At 33.4% G+C, this 22,080-nt stretch overlaps 2 protein-coding genes across 2 annotated transcripts; both read left to right on the forward strand.

Moving 5' to 3' along the window:
* The first annotated feature begins 142 nt into the window (after positions 1–142).
* LOC138317019 (large ribosomal subunit protein bL20m-like) lies at positions 143–8,800 on the forward strand. Its single transcript, XM_069258655.1, has 5 exons — positions 143–307; positions 2,466–2,576; positions 3,582–3,659; positions 4,264–4,329; positions 5,541–8,800. The coding sequence occupies exons 1-5, from the start codon at positions 221–223 to the stop codon at positions 5,658–5,660; spliced, it is 462 nt and encodes a 153-aa protein (XP_069114756.1). The 5' UTR covers positions 143–220; the 3' UTR covers positions 5,661–8,800.
* A 5,181-nt stretch (positions 8,801–13,981) lies between these two features.
* LOC138320369 (uncharacterized) lies at positions 13,982–14,949 on the forward strand. Its single transcript, XM_069263694.1, has one exon. The coding sequence runs from the start codon at positions 13,990–13,992 to the stop codon at positions 14,947–14,949; it is 960 nt and encodes a 319-aa protein (XP_069119795.1). The 5' UTR covers positions 13,982–13,989.
* The last annotated feature ends 7,131 nt before the right edge of the window (positions 14,950–22,080 follow it).

Genomic DNA, 22,080 nt, shown 5'->3' on the forward strand with positions numbered 1-22,080 from the left:
GTTACAGCAACCATACTTAATTACATACTTAATTGTTTTCTTAAGTACTTATTTCTACATAAAAAATACAAGTTTTATTGAAAATGGAATTGCTAAACAAAATAAATGGATCCGGAATATGTTACAAACCGTCTTCATTTTAAGTACTAGAAGCATTTTTAAAAAGCATGGCCGCCGTCGTTTGACTTTCCTCGATTTTTACGACACTTACGAAATCATCATGGTTTTCCTCACTCCTTTGAACCTTATCCGATCCAGAGGCCCAGATAGTGCATGGAGGAAAAGGATGTATCTCAGAATGTCATGGGTGTGTCTCGCAGTTTGTTATCACTTTAACATAAATCACTAAATTGAAGATTTTTTTTTCATTTTTAGCTCACCTGGCCCAAAGGGCCGGTGATCAGAGCTTATGTCATGGCGCGGCGTCCGTCGTCCGTCCGTCCGTCAACATTTCCTTTAAATCGCCACTAGTCAAAGAGTTCTGCATGGAATGTAACCAAAGTTTGTACAAAATTTGGCTCTGACCCCCTGGAGAAGAAAGAATGGGGCCCAATAGGGAAATTACAGGTAAACAATTAAATTCCTTCAGAAAAGAAACAATGATCCTGTATTCATAACATTACTTGGCATTACAATAACAAGGTGAGCGATACAGCCCCTCTGGGCCTTTTGTTTTATGTTCAGACAGTAGTGAGTGAGTCTGTGACACTTAATTATACTTTGGTACGCTATCCAAATTGATAAACTTTTAAAGATGCTCCACCGCTGGCAAATGGTATTTTTTTCACTATAAAAAACAGGAGCAGACGATTTAGTATTTTTCTTCAGTTACAAAAGTTACTAATTACTTTACACCATTACCACCATTGAAAAGTTTGAGCTTCTAATTTTACTTCTTTGCACATGCACCAAAGGCGAAATAAATTATTTCATATTATTTTTTGTGTTAATTAGGCATATATATACACAATTAAACACCAATTATTGTTGCAATGATTAATATCATTTATGCTCTGTCGGCATCTTTAATATATTTGAAGCAGAATTTTCATTCACAATCTAAACTGACAACAACTTCTGCTGTTTAGGTGTCCCCAGTCGACAAAAAGAAAATATATATATAACATTGTATTAAATAAATAATTTATAATGTGTCAAAATGGCGACCGAATGATGGACATTTTGAAAAGATCGAAATGACATTAATTTTTCTGGTCACTTATAGTTGTTATATTAATAACATCTATACTTTAAAATTTCATAATTAAAAGTTTAAAAGATATAAGAGGAAAAGTTCCGGTAAGCAGCAATACAATTTCAATAGCTTACAGCTGTTGGGTCCTGTTTGCTTTTCATAATATGCTTTAATTTGATACTGCAACTATAATCAAGTATCAACCTAGACTAGATCCTTAAGTATTAATACTAATAGTAATGATTGTACAATATATCTTATCTTCCTATAATGTATGATATAGGTATCTATGAAATCTGAGTAACATATTTAGCGACACAGTGTCACTAAAATAGATTACTCAATTTATTTCCAGAATGGTGAGTACAATACTCTAATTAATATAGCACTCAGGTGTGAACTTGATATGCATAATTCTCCAATGTTCATTGCTTTTTGATTTGAAGGAGTTTAATGTTTTTGCTGATACAACTGACATATGTTTATAGCTACCTTTTGCATCCTCGAAACTCCAGGGGTTACTATAACTGACGCTTTATCTACCCCAGAACTAGCCATCTCATACTATAGTAAGAAATACTGTGATGGGTCAGAGAGGCGACGACCGCCTATGATAATAGATCTAGACCTCGATGACAGGTAATAAGTACCCCTCCCCCCCACTTAAACTGAAGGCAACAGAACAGAAAAGGTAATTTAGTCCTTTAATTTACATCAAAAGAGCCGTATAACGGTACACTGGATGACTAGCGTCACTTTCTCTGTAGTCTTCAAAGGAAATCTTTGCAGGCCGGTGATTGCAGTTCGGATTTTTACTCCTCAGCTGCCTTCAGTTTTGCTATGAGATAATTCAAGTATAGATGTTATAAAAGTCAGCTATAAATAATAATCCCTAAAGTATCTAGGATGACCTTTCAAAGTTAGAAAAATAAAATAAGGGTGTAGCAACTCGGCCTGGGTAAATAGGCCTATGTTTTAGAGCAAAACAATTTTAACTTCTAATGGTACCATTAAGAATGATCATAAAACCTAAACATATACACATATGTATATAAAAAAGCAACAATTAAGTTAAAAGACAACAAAATTCAAGCATGTCGATCAAAAATGAATGCTGTACAGAGCATCAATAGATAAAACTCAGTTTCAGTTGGCTACAATTTTTCATGTGCTCAAGGAACTTTGATCTACCAATGATATACTATGCATTTAGATCTATAGCTTGAACATAAAAAAACACTCCCATGTACTATATATTTTTTTTCCACAGAGTTACTATGGGAGGAAGCGGCAATGTTTTTCCATTGCTGTAAGATCTGTTAGAAAAGCTATGATGTACTCCACAAGAGACAGACAACAAAAAAGGAAAGTAATGCAAAAGGTGAGTATTACTTTAATGCTTATTTTTTTTGCTATATAAATGAATTTGGGTATAATTTTTTTTCTTGTAAACCATAATTTTTTTTATTGAAGTAAGAAGGAGCAGAACAAAGTACATTGCCAATTGATGGATTTTGAAGTTGAAACCCTGACTATTAGATTGCTCTAGTATTTGATTCTCTACATGTACGGTAACTATAGCTAGTTTTCAAACAGGTATGATTAACTACTTATGGGTGGATAAACTGCATTGTTATGCTTCAGATTTGTTTTGTTATAATTACATTATAACAAAACAGAGGTTGTTATGCAATATACAAAATGCAATTTTTTGATACATTTGAGGCCGATGAAAGGTTCATAGTCTAGCTCCTCCAAGAGAAATACAATGTTTTGCCAGTCAATTTCATGTCAATAGTTTTCTAATAAAAGAAATATTTTGCTCTTGACATTTCCCTTGATTTAAAAAAGAAAGTTCAGTCCCTAAAAATATGTTGTAATGTCAGTAAGAGTTACTTCCCTTTTGGATACCACAAAATGTAGATATGTACACTGTAGAGTTACTTCCCTTTGAATTGATTGGAAAAATTATACATCAATATAAGATTTTTTTCAAAAGAGAAAATATTTTCGTATGATTTATGACAAACTTTGATTTATCTTAAATTTTCTTCAGATTTGTGAACAACCACTGTATACTTAAGTCTATATATGCATATTTGTACCAATTTTATTTATAAGTGAACCATAGGTATTTAGCACGCTGGTATAAGTCATAGACCCACTATAGACCAATATGTTATGTGTATTGCATCTTTAGGAAATTAAGATTGCAATTTCTTGTAAACTATAATTTCCATTTACTTAAGGGGTGTAAAGATTTTATTCAGCTACATGTACTTCTTACATATGTATTTTGACAGATGGCTTTACAACTGGACATGCTATTTTCAATCATGATTCCAAATGTGTTTGAATATTTGAATCTGATCATGACTTTTTGCAGCTCTGGATGAGTAGGATAGGAGCTGCTTGTGCTGAACACAATCTAGATTACCAAACCTTTATGACAACATTGGCAGAGGTAAACTATATCATTATCAATTGGTACATGTACAGTGTATCTGTCTTATTAATCAATTTATACAAAATCATGTTGATTAAGGTAGGTTACTTGGTAAACATTTTATTTTCCTTAATGAAATTACATATATGTAAAGTAATAGAAGAAATTAAAAACAATTGACGACTTAATTCAAACAAAAATTATGCTGGCATGCATGCATGATGTTGATAAAAATTAGAATGCTATTTTTCAAGACTCTGTATTAAAAGCTTTAAGGTAATAAAACACCTTTGGCATTAAGATATCTTGGGCTAATTAAGGTTTGTTAAGGAATGCTACAAGCTTAGGAACAAGTCTGGTAAACAAGCAATTTCTGCTTTAATTGAAAGATAGGATACATGTACCTAAATATTCAATATTAACCATGTATTGACCTACATGACATATATGATAATTTACCATATCCAATTGCACATGTATTGCCATAGTCTTTTATGATAAATTTAAATTATAAAATATTTTCATGGCCATTATTAAATATCTTAATAAAATTTCACTTTATTTTTTTATTCTGAAAATAATATTTGCTTCTAAAAGGAACTTTTTTTTTCATTTTTTCCAGTCTAATATAGCACTAAACAAAAAGGTATTAGCAGATCTTGCCATTTATGAACCAAGGACGTTTCAGGTAAGTCTATTTGATTATAGACACATTGTATACATACATGTATTAGGATATTAAGATTGTCAGGTGTGTACATACAAAATAAAAAAGGATTTGTTGTAAATCTCAGCTATGTAAAAGTGATTTAATATTAACATCTGCTCACATTTTCAAAATTTTGACAATTTGTTGTTTTGAAGTCATCTGTTGGTTAATCCCTAAACAATCTCCATCAGGATTTGGAAAACTGTAAATAGTGACTTAGTTTAGATTTTATCTTTTCTCTATTCTTCCTTCATGACTTTCTTCTTCCCAAGGCAGACTCTGGGTTCTGTCTCCCTGGTCAACACACACCAAAGTCTGTCAAGTTTATCTACTTGATATCCCTTACCTTCATCATGGTTAACATAAAGGGAGTATGACAACGGGCTTGCCTTTCTATGTACTGTATAATGTATCTGACTGTATGTGTCAGTGAGATAGCACTATGTATGCATTAGGCAATGGTGTGGCTAATAGAAGGTTACACATCAAAATACTGTAGCCTACCAAAGCATAAATTTATATAATCAACACATTGGAAAATTATACGTGCCAGCATAACATATGATTTATTTTATGTAGATAAGTCTGCTCTCGTGCTTTTTTAACAGCTGTTCAGACCTACTAGAGAAATCTGACTATTATACAGTCCTTTATGTTAAAGGCCCACTACCTTTACGAAAGGGCGGCTTTTAAATTTTAAAATTGGAATGTAAAACGAGATCGATAATTCTGTAGAGTTATCTTTAAAACTTACCTTTACTACAACACTCATCATCATTTTCTAAATAATTTAATTAAAATAAATAAAATGTTAATTTTCATAACTCAGGTTGTCTTAATGTTTCCTGCCTTCATTGTAAATATCGTGCGGAAGTTGGTATAACTTTGCCAGACGACAAAACAGCAAAATTAATTTCGACAGTTATCACATATTACGCAGGAAATCTTGCATATGTTTGGTGTTGTTACCTTATGTTAGGCCATCGATATGTATTTTCTTTTGTTATTAATTTTTCAAGAAACTTTTGAATTTTGCTCCAGAAAGGTAGTGGGCCTTTAAATAAATGATAAATAAATGCAAATTACATCATTATATATATATGTATATGTTTAAAATTGAAAAAACATAGAAATTGAAATAATATGTAATGCAATTTCAATGTGCCACCCTGTTGTTTTCTCTATTTCAGAGTCTCACAGTTTATGTAAAACAAAAGATTGAAGAAATGGGACTAGCAGACGCGGTAAAAACTCCGCCCAAAGGTGTAATGACTCGTGCTATGCTTCATGGACCAACGTTTTATGTGTAGAATCTTTGTGAAGAATTAAACTCTGAACATTAAAACAAAATAGGAGTGATGTGTGATTCAGCATTGATGTAAACTCACTGCCTTGTTTCTGAGACTATAAGGATTCATCAGACACTGTGAGACAAAGGGAAGTAACTCTAATAGACCTTGCTATTTAGCCGACTGATGAACAGAAAGTTTTCCACAACTGTAGGTCTCAAAAGCACATGAAAACACATTTAATACAGTTTTTTCCACATTTTGTTTAGAATTAATTATATAATGATATTATTAAACATCCTCTTTTAATAGAACATAACTTGTATCAGGAAGTCTGTAGTGTTTGAATATGAGATCATGTTCCTTCTCACTTTGTAGAAGGACGGCTGTAGTGTTTATACAGGATTTCAATTTTTAAGTTCAGTTTAGTTGTGTACATGTAATTTGTATGAACAGTAGTAAGCTATCATTATAAAGCCTTGTCTTGATGATGGGTCACAAATGTGATTGATAATTTAATAGGATTTATAATGTATAAGATAAGCATTAAAATTGGTATGAACATTTTGTGGAGATGTGAGAGTTAGAAGTGTGCATATGTCGATCTGTAATAAAAAAAAAATGGAAATGAAGCATCATTGTTTTCAGTATAATATCAACTCTATAAACTGCATTGGATCTAGAATAGTGGTGCATTGTACATCTTGGGACCGGTTGGTCAACAAGATGGCTGCTAGGCCGCCATCTTGGAATTTGGTAGTTGAAATTTGTTATTGCTAATTCTCAGAAAGTACTGAAGAAATAACCATTCTCAAATTCCATATGTATGTTGTCCTTGGTCCTAGTTTCACATTTTACATCTATGGACCGATTGTTCAACAAGATGGCCGCCAGGTCGCCATCTTGGATTATGGTAGTACAGCTATATTTCTTCAAAAGTACTGCAGCGATCTGTCTCAAATTACATAATATGTAGGTTCCCCTTGGGCCCCAATTGTGCATAGTGCACCATCTTGGATTTTGATAGTTGAAGCTTGAAAAGTAGAGGAAAGATCCATGTGTCAATTGTCAGAAATAGATCAATCTTTGGTGGGCTTCAATTCAAGATCCCTCTGGTTAAAATGTATAGTATCAGTAACCATCATTTATTAGCTCACCTGGTCCGAAGGCTTATGCCATATATACCGTGGCGTCCATCGTCCGTGGTCTGTCTGTCCGTCAACAATCGACTTCTTCTCCATAACCGCTGGTCGAAATTCAACAAATTTTGACTGGTAGCATCCTTCTGGGTTACTGACTGAAAATTGTACAAATGATGGGGCTGACCCCCCAGGGGCCTGAGGGGTGGGGCAAAAAGGGGTCAATTTGGCTATTTCCATATAAATGACTTCTGAAACTAAGAATGGGATAGCACCCATATTGCAATGGTAGCATCGTTATAGGGTGGGTATTCAAAATTGTACAAATAATGGGGCTGACCCCCCGGGGGCCTGAAAGGCCGGGCCAAAAGGGGTCAATTTGGCTATTTTCATATAAACGACTTCTTCTCTGACTCTAAGCATGGGATAGCTCCCATAATGCAATGGTAGCATCTTTATAGGGTGGGGATTCAAAATTGTACAAATGATTGGGCTAACCCCCTAGGGGCCTGAGGGGCTGGGTCAATTGGCTATTTCCTTATAAATGACTTCTTCTCTGAAAATAAGCATGGGATAGCACTCATTTTTGACTTCTTCTCCAAAACCGCTGAAGCAATTTCAAAGAAATTTAGCACAAACCTTCTAAGGCATAAGGCCAATCAAAACTGTGAATTACATGAACCTCCTCCCCAGTGTGCTACAGATGTGGTAGAATCAAATACTCTTCTTAGATAGAAAGGTCTCCAGGCCCTCTACAAAAATTGTGAATTATATGACCCTGGGGTCTCAGGTTTCCCCCTTGGGAGGGGGTTAAGATCATTATAGTTTATATAGGGAATTTTGAGCATTATTTGGACATTTAAAATAGAAAATTAGTCAAGTATTGTCAGAATTATCCATATGAGATAGCCATTGAATCCTTTTAACAAATTTTCCATGGCAGACCCTCAGGGGCCTTAGGGGCGGGGTCAAAAGGGGTCAAATAGGCTAAAACTTCAAAAATCTTCTTCTGAAATTCTGGAACCGGTAGAATCAAATACTCTTCATAGATTGGAAGGTCTTAAGGCCCAAAAATTGTGAATTTCATGGTCCCCTGGGGAGGGAGTCAAATTTACTATAGTTTATATAGGAAAAACACATTTTTGAACATTATTTGCTTAGTTTCCATAGGAAATTAGCTAATCTGGGTTACAATTATTAGCCAGAGATAGCGTTTTAATGTCATATCCATATTGGTCCTGGCCGACCCCCAGGGACCAAAAGGGTTCAAAATGGCTAAAATTTCAAAAATTTTCTTCTGGTGGAAACAAATAATCTTCATAGATTAAAAAGTGAAATTTATAAAATCACTGACACTGACTGACTTCTAGTTTGGTTTTGTTGTTTAACGTTGGCAAAGCAAATTGGAATTTTAAGCATAAGGTATGGTCACGTAATACACTAACTATCAAAATGGAAAACAAAAAAATACAAATTAAAAAATACAAATTCGAATATGAAGGTTCAACTTTAAAGTTGATTCTAATTCGTAAATATTTTTTACAGATTTGAACCAATTTTTATCAGCACTCGGGTGACCGTCAAGGCCTCTTGGGCCTCTTGCCTCTGAAAATAAGCATGGCATAACACCCATATTGCAATGGTAGCACCATATTGCAATGGTAGCATCCTTATAGAGTGGGGATTCAAAATTGTACAAATGATGGGGCTGATCCCTCAGGGCCTGAGGGACAGGGTCAAAAGGAGTCAATTTGGCTATTTCCATCTAAACGACTTTTTTTCTGTAACTAAGCATAGGATAGCACTTATAATGCAATGGTAGCATCCTTATAGGGTGGGTATTTTCGAAATTGTAAAAATGATACGGCTGACCTTTGGCGCGGGGCCAAACAGGTTAATTAGGCTACTATTTTCATATAAATTACTTCCTCTCTGAAACTATGTATTGCATAGCATATTCGTATGGTATCTATAGCATCATTATATTGCTGGGATTAAAAATTAAACAAATCGTGGAGTCAATTTGTCTTTGTGATTTTTTAATCACTAATTACAGAATTCCTCAAAGGAGAAAAAAAACAGGTGAGCGATACAGGCCCTCTAAGACAAAAGCAACAGACTCGTAGTTTTATTGAAAATTATAAAAGTGAGTAAAAGTAACATCTTAAAAGGTCACATTACTATATTTCCATTCAAATTTAGATCAAATTAAATCAAACTATCCCTTGCCTTAAAGTAAGAAGGTGTTAATGGACAACAACTCAAGTCCAGTGAAATCATATAAATTCCAACAACTCCGGTTAATCGAGATGTAACAGTTAGATACAGATGTACAACGTTCATGTTACATAATCGAAAACAAATATTTGAAGGTAGGTCGAAAAAGAAATGGGTACACACGAAAACTAAGCATCTAATTTCCAAGTTCTATTTGTTCCAAATCCGTGTTCTGTTTCTACATATAGTAATTATATTAGTCAGACAGGAGATCTAGATGTTCAATTACACCTGTATACCTTCATAGAAATACCTTTGTCCGAGCGTCTTAGAAATGAAGTAAGTTTGCAATATGATTTGTGTGTAGCATACATGTAGGTCTGTGTTTTACAAACAAACGTTGGGTCCCTTGAGTCATCTACCTTTTTTTGGCGAGGATCACCTCGCCATTGTGATCGTGGTTGCAAAATTCTCTTTCAGTCAATTTCCTCAATATGATTGGCTTAGAACTTGCTCGCAGATACTAGCGCTCCTAACGGCAGTGTATTCAACAACTTTGATTTTACCGGGAATTTTAAATAGCAAATTTTGAATATGAAAGTTACTGAAATAAGCGTATCTGTAATGTTGAAATAGGAGAAGTAGATAACTGCTTTCATATCCTTACCATATACACTATCCAAATGATCTTAGGTTGGAAAATTTTCACTTGAATTGTTTACAATGTATCTAGACTTTCCGTCCCGAAAATGTTGTTAACAATGCATGAAGACGTTTCGTCCCGAAAATGCTTCGCTTCGCCCCACGCGTTTTGTCCCTACTAGTGACAATTATCCCGCAACGGAAAAAATGAAATCAATGTTTCACTTCAAACATCAAAATTTTTACAATAATGATTTTTGTAATTTGAATCATATTAGTTCGGGAGCAAATAAATCTCAGGACGAAATGGAGATTTGTTTATCACGGCTGTGTTATGCCACATGTACGTGTAAATCCACAATGGAAGAAAGACAACTCTAAGAAAATTTAGGATAAACTTTGTAAACTGATCAAATAGCGCGTAAGAGACGATGAACATTTTCTAAATGTCCAAGCTGGCGTAATCTTCCAACTTACGGCAGTTAATAAGGTATGAATATTTACCACATCCATAATTATCGATAATTTTATAAGCACATGTATACATTATCAGATTATATATACATATTAAAGCATGTATAGAGGTTGTCACTAAAAACATTTTAGCCACTTTCATCACATGTAGGCCTACAGGAGCTTGACGTTCTGATAATATATATAACGTATTCAGTAAACTACGTAATTAACGAAGTATTTTTGGTCCGAATGACAAAAATCATACATAAAATGTTCGTATAACTCGAAGTGAGATTTTTTTGGACTACTTCATTTGTAGATCGATGAAAATGCCGATTTCTTTTTCATAATTCTTCCGTAGAACGGCACTTAAAAAGCTGTTTCAATCTACAACAAACGTGGAGAAAACGGTTAAATGTTTAGCAATTATCCTGAGTTATATTTTATCAACAATCATCAGAGATTAGTAATTAAAACTTACATAAACATACTCCCGATTCTCACTTGCATTGTGTGATCACTCGAGCGGAACTAATCTCTACCACCTGGCACAGTCTTACAAAGGGGTGTTCTCTTAACGCCAACATATGTTGTTTTAGGAAACAATAGGAAGGCAATTATATACTGTTTCATATAAGCTGTCTTTATTTTCACCTGTAAAGTCACTTGAGATTTACCTGTATTTCAATCAGTATCATAGGTAACATTGGTGGGTTTTGGATAAAAATTCCTTCAATATATTCCGTATTATATACAACGTAAATTATTAATCAAAGATAATCAGTGCTTTAATATGCTAAGAATTAATATGGAGCTACATGTGGATTATTAAGAACGATGCATTTTGAGTTCCAGGTGAAATATTTTTTTTACAAATCATATCTCAATTTTATCAGAAAAACAGGTTTCTTGATCAGTGTATATTCTAATGTAACAGTATTCTGTATTGACATAGGAGTTCCAGTAGGGCTACATTCTTAGCCAACTTTCATTTCTTGTGACCGTGCATAGTTGCGCATGATTTCTCTTATCGCATAGATGTACACCGTGAAGTATTTGGTTAGAAAATGAGTGGAGAAAAACAATATCACAAAAGTTTAAATTAATATTGTCGGAAATTTTGACCTGTTGATTATAGTTTAAGTTGGTAATCTATTGAAGCCGACACAAACACACATTATGATGTTTTATAAACATTGGTAATAATATATCATTGGGGTTTAATGTTCTATATGTATTTTTGATACAAAATATTTTTAGAAGTCACTTAATAATGTAAAAATACTAAATGAAATGAGATTGAAGACTGTTACTTAGGGTCTTAACCATATTCATTTTAATACACATTATAGATGTTAATGTTGCAATACTGGCAAAATTATTTCAAGTCCATATGTTGAAGGTCTTGTAATTCTCAAAATGTTGCAAACTTTTAGTGCTCAGAATACCAAATTAACAGTTTTCTAATTCTTTCTGTTAAAAGATTATAGTACATATACCAATTTGTATCTAGTAACAATGTTTGACCGAAATTCAACCATAGGAAAGAAATTTATATGTTATTTCCAACATGCACAAAAATATATAATTTTACTGCGCTGTTAACGGACAACAGTTTAATTATTGGGTGCTCTTTTGCTATAATGATATACAAATTACATGTACATTTACATTATAATGTAACATCACGCTGATCTAGAAATACCATCTTAGGATAAGAAAACAGGAAAATTATATAATAATGATAAATGATGCATCCTAATGCAACTTTCAAAATATATATTGTATGTTCTGTTAACTTAAAAAGGTCAGTCAAGTACAAGTAAAATTTGGAAATCATATTTGACATAAATTCACTTACTCTTTGGTAGGTTATTAACGCAGATGTTACATGTACATGTACTATATATGTATATAAGGTCACTTAACAGACATATATGGAAGACCTTGTGGAAATATATCACTTTTCAACAGGCAAAAGGCTTATATTATTTCAAACTTTTAATCAAATTAGTGTTACACTAAGTTGAAACTGGATAATTCCTTTTTGGATTTTTTTCTTTGATATTACTGAATGGTAAAGTTACTTCCATGTGAAATAAGTTTCAAAGAATTTTGCTTGATTTTAGTATCAATCTATTGAAAATCTAATGAGATTTATACCAGAGATTTTAGATATATCAAGGAAATCTTTAAAAATTCTTGAAATAAAATCATTGTGAATTTAATTTAATTTCATTCATAGATTCTATTGTTATATTTTCATAGATATTAACAGAAACATATATTATGTATATATGTATCTGATATTAAATATGAACACTTATTGAAATGAAAATTAATCAATATACACTTAGATAAGTATCCCGGATTCCAGCAAAAAATATAACTTATCGACGTTACCGTCAGATTTTCTAAGTGATGCCGAAAGTATCGACGCAATAAACTCGACAATCCGGATAATCGAGCGAAATCTGGAGGATAATGGAGATATTGATCAAGCGTACTAAAATCTTAAAGATCTCATATTCACGGAAATGGACAAGCGGGTGAAAATAACGCGAAAAACTGTTGGTCGGCCCAAAACCAAATACCTATTGAAACCATATTGGAACGACGAACTCCAAACACAGTGGAACATTGCTCATGAGTGTGAACGTTTATGGCTGAAATTTAAAGGGTCTCGTTCGGCAAAACACAAACTTAAGGAGAGTTTTTGTCGGGAACGGAAAACGTTTGATCAGCTTAATCGTAAATATAAACGGCGATTCCAGTTAGAGGAACAATCGAAACTTAATTCTTTGTTATTAGAGAACAATTCTAGAGACATGTGGAAAGAGATTGGCAAGCTCGGTATGGCAAAATGCACGACAAACGGAAATCCCCCATGGAAACCGTGAACACCGATGGTAACATAGTTCGTGAAAAAGACGAAGTCCTCGAATGTTGGAAAAATAAATATGAAGAACTCTACAATAGTCATGGTGATTCAAATGATTTTGACGAGACTCATCTCGCTGATGTAAAAAACGAAACTAGAGACAAATAGTGTAGAGGTTTCTAACACGGTAGATGTTACGTCCCTTAATACACCATTTACCAGGGAGGAAGTACGGACAAGCTATCGCGCGTGCGAAAGAAAAAAACAGGAAATCACCAGGTTTTGACAATGATTCCAGTAGAGGTTCTCCGGAACGACGCGTGTGGTGAACATACTTCTCAAGAATTTTTAAATACTCCTTTGACAATAGTACTGTACCAAAAGATTGGACTTCCGGAATAATTCATCCTATCCCTAAGTCGGATACGAAAGACTTTCACCTATCCGCTTAGTTACCGCGGGATATCGCTTTTGTCTGTACCCAGTAAAATTTTATACCGATATCCTAGGACAGAAACGCTTAAACACCTGGCTTGAACGTCATAACTTACTAGCGGACGAACAAAAACGGCTTCCGTTCGAAGAGGAGCTGCCTCGACCACATCTATTCGCTTTATAGTGTGTTAAATAACCGAAACTTTCCAGAGACTCGACGTTCGTTTGTTACGTAGACGCTAAAAAGGCGTTCGACACCGTCAACAGACATTGCCTATGGTACAAACTTAAAGCTATTGGCATAAGTGGATTATTCTTGGACGCGGTGAAATCTCTCTATTCACAGTCGCGATGTGCGGTACGGCTGAACAATCACGTCACCGATTGGTTTAACGTCAACAACGGCGTAAAACAAGGTTGCAATATTTCGCCGAGTTTATTCGCCATATACACCAACGACCTTGCAGAGGAAAATCAATAACCTTCGATGTGGAGTCACGATTGGTGATAGCATGATCTCTATTCTTCTTTACGCTGACGACGTGGCGTTATTGGCGCCGGATGAGCCTCCTTACAACGGATGATGAATTGTTTGCATAATTGGTGTTGGAAGTGGCGTCTTACGGTCAACGTCGAAAAAACCAACGTTATTCACTTTAGAAACAAAAGTGTACCAAAATCGAATTTCCAGTTCACATGTGGCGATCTTAATATCCAGACTACCGATCGCTATAAATACTTGGGTATATGGTTTACGGAACACTTAGACATGGAGCTTACTGTCAAGGAACTAGCGAAATCAGCAAGTCGAGCACTCGGCGCACTATACAGCAAATTTAGATTCGCGGGTGGCATGTCGTTTGGTGTTTTTAAGAACCTTTATGAATCGTTAGTGGAGCCCGTACTTTTCTACTGTGCCGGTATATGGGGAATTAACTCTTACCGTTTTGTTCAAACCGTGCAAAACAAGGCCGGGCGCTACTTCCTTGGCTCCGGAAAAAATGCTTCAAACGTGGCGACAAGAGGCGACCTTGGGTGGAACTCGTGTGCAACGAAACAGAAAATAGAAGTATGTAGGCTTTGGCTAAAACTCAAGTGCTGTGAACCCCGGCGTCTCATAAAAACAATTCATATCTGGTCACTCTCTCGAGGAAGAAGCTGGGATAAACGAGTGGAATCCATGTTAAATATACGGAACTTGAACTCTCTATTAGAACCTACCCCTTGTTATATATCAGGTCTCAATAATGCAAAACTAGTATTCAAACAGGAGGATGTAACTAACTGGTATAGACAAATGTGGAACGACTCCGGTCAAGACAACAGAAATAAGCTTAGGACCTACCGAACGTATAAAAATAATCTTGCTCCGGAACTATATGTGACGTTAATAATGAACTATAAACATCGACAAACCTTAGCCAAATTTCGCTGTGGGAACTTGAAACTTAAAGTAGAGACGGGACGGTATTCTCATCCTGTTATACCTTTACAGGGAGAGAAAATGTACTTTGTGCAATTCAGGCTCTATAGAAGATGAGACTCATTTTCTGATAGATTGTGACTTTTACCTCAGATTTGAAACTTTCTCTATACAACAAAGCATCTTTATGTTTTATTTACCAAACTTCACAAACCTTGATTCTTCTCTTAAATTACAATTTCTTATGCAGAATACGAACCTTCAATCCACGTTAGCGGCCACATTATATAACATGTACAGACGAAGATTATGTTTTGATTTTGTTTAATAATAATATGTACTAGTACATGCTTTTAAGAATCCCAACCTATATAATGATACTGATCAGGTATCTCCTTACCGATATACGATAGAACAGGCACCATTTTACGATCGTGACGAATTTTTTAACTGGATAATTTGATACTTTTTTAAATATATATATATTCTTTTAAGTGTCTCGTAAGTCAGATCTGGCTGGGCATTTTTATTCTAATTGGTAAATTATTTATCATGGCTGTTTTTTACCCTGTTGTAAAAAATGTGTGACACTCTAATAAATAAAATATTGTATTGTATTGTATTGTATTTGTAGTATCAACACAGGTAACTTTTACAGGTAAATTTACCTGTGGCATTGGGTCTGCCTTTAGGAAAAAGACTATAACCACTGTCACAACAAACTACCCTACAGCTAAATCCAAAATGTTGGCGTTCAGAGATACACCCCTTACAAATGCAATCACACAAAAGCCTACACGATCACTGTTTTTAGTGCGATTACATCTTTGAGTATGAACAATACTAGTTCTTTGAACTTTTTACTCGGCAAAATAAACTTATCACCGTGCCCATGCACACATGCATATGCATATACTTATACTTCTGTGTGCACATTATCAGATACATTATATGACAACTGCTGTATTACAATCAATTTATGAAGGACAAAACTCCAAAGAACAGGTGGACTAAAGAACAACAGAAAATAAATTTCAATAATATTTACTCTAAACTGGTATTGTTATTTATAAAAAAAAATGTTTAATTATATGATATTAGCCTTTTCGGTAATTACTCTGTTAATACATTTATTGTTTTCTTATGTTTTACAGAATGTCTACATGCAAGTATCATTTCAATTGGAACCAGTCCAGGAGAAAAAATGTGTGAACAAAATGAAAGAAATCATTTTCAACTGTGGTAGCTTAATACTGTAATAGTTTTTGATATGAAAATAATTACTATCATCATATTCAAATTCCATATATATAATACATTTAATGTTGTAAACATTTTTGATCCAAATAATTACCATCATCATCATTCCATATATACAATACACATTAGTGTTGTGATTTGTGAATTTTACTTTAATATGCATATACTTGGTATTTGTTTATTTTCTATGACATCTACATGCTTGAAATAAAAAGAATAAATAAAACATTAAATTTATAACACAATATGACATTAGTTGTTAATATTTTTAGAAAACATATTAAGATTATTGTTAATAATACATTAATCATCATCTTCGGCATACTTTATTCAAAATAAATTAGATATCAATTTGCATAACACAGGTTGTCTTATGTTTTCCCTCCTTGACTATCAATCTTCTCTGATCACTCTGAAAATGGTGATTTTACCTTTTTCGGTCGCCACATGAACTGCCTTAAATCAATTATATCCAATGCAATGAGACAACTGCATTTATTATAACGCTGTAAGGCAATTCTGCAAGATCAGCTTACATTGTTAATTTACATTGAACATATACATGCACAGTATGGTACCTTATTTATATCTCCTTTCCTATTTTCAATATACCTTGATGACTTGAAATCTTATCTGGCGGAAAAAGAATGTTAATTGTCTGACAACTATTGACAAATTATTTACAGATAATATTGAAATGTATCCCAAACTTTTATCATTTTATATGGCGATGACACTGTCCTACAACAAATGTTAAACGGATTTGAATAATATTGCATTACATTATTGCATTACATGGAAATTATAATCTAATATATCAGAAAGATAAAAGTTGTAATATTCTCAAAACGTAAATTGCCCAACAACACCAGTTTACGTTATGGGATATAGAATTATTTTGATAAGAAGGGTATACATATCTATGTATATTTTTTAACATTAATGGTAGCGTTTTTAAAGAAAAGGAAAAAACTGCTGAACAAACAATTAAATCAGTGTCTACTATTTTTAAGAAACAAAGGAATGTATCCCTTCCTGTTGATTTTAAACTGAAAATATTTTAGTCACTTGTAATGCCAGTTTTATTATACTCATCAGAAGTATGGGGATTTGAAAATACAAATATTGTAGAAAAAATCATTTGTAATTTCCTCAAGTTAAAAAAGTGTATAAAACAATTCATGGTTTATGGCGAGCTAACAAGATACCCAATTGATATTGGAATAAAATGTAGAATGATTACTTTTTGGCATAATGTATACTTAACATGAAAATAGACCATACGTTTTTAGCTCGCCTATTCGAAGAATAGGGGGAGCTAATGTTGTCACCCCGGCGTCAGCGTTGGCGTCCCATTTCACGTTAAAGTTTTTGAGCAAGCTTCTGTTTCGTCAATTGTTTAAGCTTAAGTCATCATAAATGTTTCTGATTTTATTTTCCAAATGTGTATGGATGCTGAACGTGATAATACAACCAATTTGGGGCCCTTTAGGGTTTTTTTGAGTCTGTTAATTTGTCATATTTCACGTTAAAGTTTTTGAGCAAGTTTCTATTTTGTCTATTGTTTAAGCTTAAGTCATCATAAATGTTTATGATTTTATTTTCATAATGTGTATGGATGCTGAACGTGATAATACAACCAATTTGGGGCCCTTTAGTTTTTTTTTAGTCTGTTAATTTGTCATACTTCCATGTTTAAATAGTAAATACTTGAACAACAACTTCTTCTGAATAGGCAAGCTTTGCTGTTCTCCGACAGCTCTTGTTTAAATGGCTGTAAGATGTTTAAGATATTTTATCAGAGCTAGTTTAAATCATGTTTGGATATATCAATCAACTTGCTGTTTTACAAAAGACTAATTACAAAAACTTGTTAAAAGTAGACCAATTGACCAGTTTATTCAGAAATGGTATGACTATATTGATAAGTCTTCTTGAGGACTGACATATTCTATATTTAAGACATTTTGGCATAGAAAAAATATGCCTCTTGTCTGTCTCTGCTGCAAAACAATACTTGTTAACTGATACTTTGGTCCCAGGAACTTAATGAGAATAGCAATTCAGAATGGATATTTTAATTGACATCAAATTAACAAGGAAAAGGTTAAATATGCTATAAAGTCATTTGGCATATAACACCATAGGAAATATTAGAATGGGCTCCTAAGAGTTTAGTATATGTTTCTTATTTAACACCTTGGTGTCCAAGGAATCCTCAAAAGTCCAAACTGGAAGGAACACTAGCAAACTTTATTTCTTATTGTCCAAAAAAATGTTGACTTTAGAAATATATCCTCCAATCATTGAGACCGAGCCATTTAGTACTTTCAGTACTTTGATTTTTTAGTGAATATCTTTAGTTATTTTAATAACATCATAATAATAGTTTGATAAGTTCAGTTTCATTATCTTCACGAACTTTAAGCTTTCGTTTCTTATCTAATGATTATTCACACACACTAAATTATCTTAAAGCTACAATGCTGCTGACGATCGCCTATTGTTAAAAAAAAAAACAGAAAAAAAATGATATTAAAGATAGTAGAAAAAAAAACTTGACGGATATATATCTCTACTGGTTTCAATAAATTGGATTGTAGATTAAACTTCAACCTATTTGAGTTTTATGTATTTTCGCTGGTTACATTCATGGCTTTTTCAAATGCTAACTCTAACTTTAATATACGTCTGTCGGCCTTTTCAACGAGATTTTACAATGTCGCAGGTATCTTGGGCGCAGATCTACATCCGTGTGCACAAGAAAGAAATCTGCTTTTGTACTAATTAACATTGAATTTGGGCTGTAAAACAGTCTGTAATTAGTAGAGTTTTTCTTTACTAAACATTATACATTTTGTATTATTTACATGTAACATGTAGAAATTAATAACTTAACGCTCTCTTTTTATCTGATTAATACTTAATTAAAAGACACGAGCTACAAAAGTACTATGAAATTAATTTTCATTGATGATTCGTTTCAAATGTTCACCTTAATTATCTTTAGATGTTTTTTATGCAAAATCATTACTCGATCAAGTATGACAATATTGTGATTCATCCTTTTTAAACGATTCATTTGATATGATCTATGAATAACTCGTCTTTATGAATAAGATGTCATCCTTATTATGCAATAATTCAGTCCGTAAAGGAAGGTCATTTCCCAGAAAATATAAACAACATGTACGTAAATTTGTTTGTATTAGTAAACAAGAATTATCACGTGACTTGTAAATGTGTGGGGGAATTCCCCAAAGTTTCCATTTGTATGACTCATATGATACAATAAACGCGTACAAGTGTAAATAATTTAATTCACTTTTTATTAGGATCGGTGTCTGTCTCTATTCATATGTTGTTGTAAATGAGTATTTATGAACATACTACACATAATGTAGTCATACAATATATGATCACTCCTCAAAATAGGTAAAGGGAAAGCAATTACTGGCTCTAATTGTAATTTGCAAATGTATGTACATGTAGTTATATACTTTAGTACAGTATAACATAGTTAAGTTCATCAGTTTGTCGTCATTATTGAAAATTGTCGATTATAAACATAATGTTAGCTTGTAAAACACATGACGATATCACTAAGATACACGAATGTTTCTGCGACACTCTTCCAGGCTTCTAGGTCATGTTAATTCGACTAATTTAACTGCACCGTACGTTTATATGTAAACATACTTCGTCATATGTAATGTAGACAAACCACAACATGCAGGACACTTGGATGTCGCACATGTATCTTGTAACAGACGTAACACATTAAAAATCACAGATAAATATAATTCGAAAAAATGATACTGTTAAATACTGAAACTATAAGTGATTATTTTTGCAATTATGCAGCGAATTGCTATGGTGGCAAACATTCAATCCGTGACATGTTGCGAAATTTAATGTGATAATTTAACCTTAAGCCAGGTCGCAAACTTGTTTCAGTTTAAAAAAAAAAAAAAAGAGAAAATTTTGACCCGCATGAATAACAGAAACTGTAACACGTGTAAAAGTGTAATTCTTAAAAGGTTAACGTCTTTTACATGTGCTTTATTAAATTACTTAATTTGTAATCGAGAAAAATATGAGTCATTTGCGGTATAATACAAAAATATCATATTAATAGCAAAAATGTTGATATTCTTATTTTCATACCAATTTTTAACAGCGAATATATGACATATGTGCTTTATGGCATTATGCATGTACAGTAGCTTTATGACTGGAAGACCATAAAGGCCTATTTTTTTCAAAAATTGCCATAATTTTCAAAATAGGCTTAATATAGAAAATGACCTAATAATCAGAAAAATCTAATTCTGAGCAAACTGGTCTAAAATAACCACCATGGTACTAATTTCCATGACCCCGGTCTAATATTACAGCAGCGGTCTAATTTTCAGTGATGAGTCTAATTTTCAGTGACCGGGTCTAATTTTCAGTGATGGGTCTAATTTTCAGTAACCGGTCTAATGTTGGTGACCACATACAGTCTAATATTCCAGCGGAAGTCTAATTTTCAGTGATGGGTCTAATTTGACCGGTCTAATTTTGGTGACCACAGTCTAATATTGCAGCTGTGATCTAATTTTCAGTGGCGGGTCAAATTTTGATGACCCAAGTCTAAATTTCATAGTGGTGGTCTAATTTTCAGTGAGTGTAGTCTGCGGATGAGGCTTGCACATTTTTAGCTAAATAAAGGTCATATTCATTATCCAATGAGTATTTAACTCATATTGAGAAACCGATTAAGTTCTTGTTGTAAACATGAATTCTTGGAAGTATACTTGTATAGCTAATAAGCCCTATAAAGCGGTCGTAAGCTACATTACAGACGATACACTATTATTATTATATGTCAGCTACAGACGATACACTATTATTATTATGTCATTATATTACCCAAGACCCGACCCGGGTAGTCTGATGTCTCCTAGTTAAACTCACTTTATAAAATTGTTACACTTTCATGATATATGGCATGAAGCAAGGATTTATAAGTGAGAAGGATTCATCGCTGTCCCTTTACATTACTAAACACCACGCGCGATGTCTATGAACCGGGAATACAAATCATTTTTCTCAACAAATACTTGTCTTATCGAGTCAAACAAAACATGTAAAGTTTATTTAATTTCACAACGTTTATTACTTGCTTTAAGGACGGAAGATTTAGAAGCTATGTCTTAAATTTTCATTTAAAAAATACGACAACTTATGAAATGACGGCCCGCTTCAGAAAGTAAGACGGTAACCCTCGCACCCGCAAGCTACATCAAAGGCTGCGCCGACGGATATCAAGGGAAAATCAGTCGTCGCCCAACGTCACGATCAGTGCACAAACACAAAAGCTTCTGCGTTGTATTCCTCTCATACGCGTCCTTGATATAAATAATTATGTCTGACAATGTACATGTATCTTAAGAGCAAATTTCATTTCATTGCTTATTTACCAATATACATGTACATACGCTATTAGCTGCAATATTGTAGCTCAAAAGACTTTTTGATAGAAAATGGTGTCGTCTTTAGAGCTACAATTGGTGCCTATTATTGCTAATGGAGCAAAGTAATGATTATGCAAACCATTATAAAACGTTTGTTTGCATTTTTATCGTACTTGTTTGATATCGCTTACCTACTAGGCAATAAAACTGAACCACATAAAATATAAAATTCTCATCGAGGCATTATTTTTTTACATAATACATATGAAGGTCTTTCTGAAGGGAATTTATACGGCAAGTCCACAAATTGTGAATTTGACGTCTTGTGAGTGGTACGGTAGATATTAAGAATGGTAGTTATGTTTGTTTTAGACAAAAAATAATATGTAAATGTATGTATACGCATAAAATAATTGGTAACCTACAAAAAAGTATAGAGAACTATGCACATCTAATACGTATACATGGTGATCCCTTTAGACAAGTATTTATAAGCTCATATACGTCCTTGCTTTAGACTATGTAATTA

The sequence above is a fragment of the Argopecten irradians genome, chromosome 1, assembly GCF_041381155.1.
Source record: "Argopecten irradians isolate NY chromosome 1, Ai_NY, whole genome shotgun sequence".
In the NCBI taxonomy this organism is placed as follows: Eukaryota; Metazoa; Mollusca; class Bivalvia; order Pectinida; family Pectinidae; genus Argopecten; species Argopecten irradians.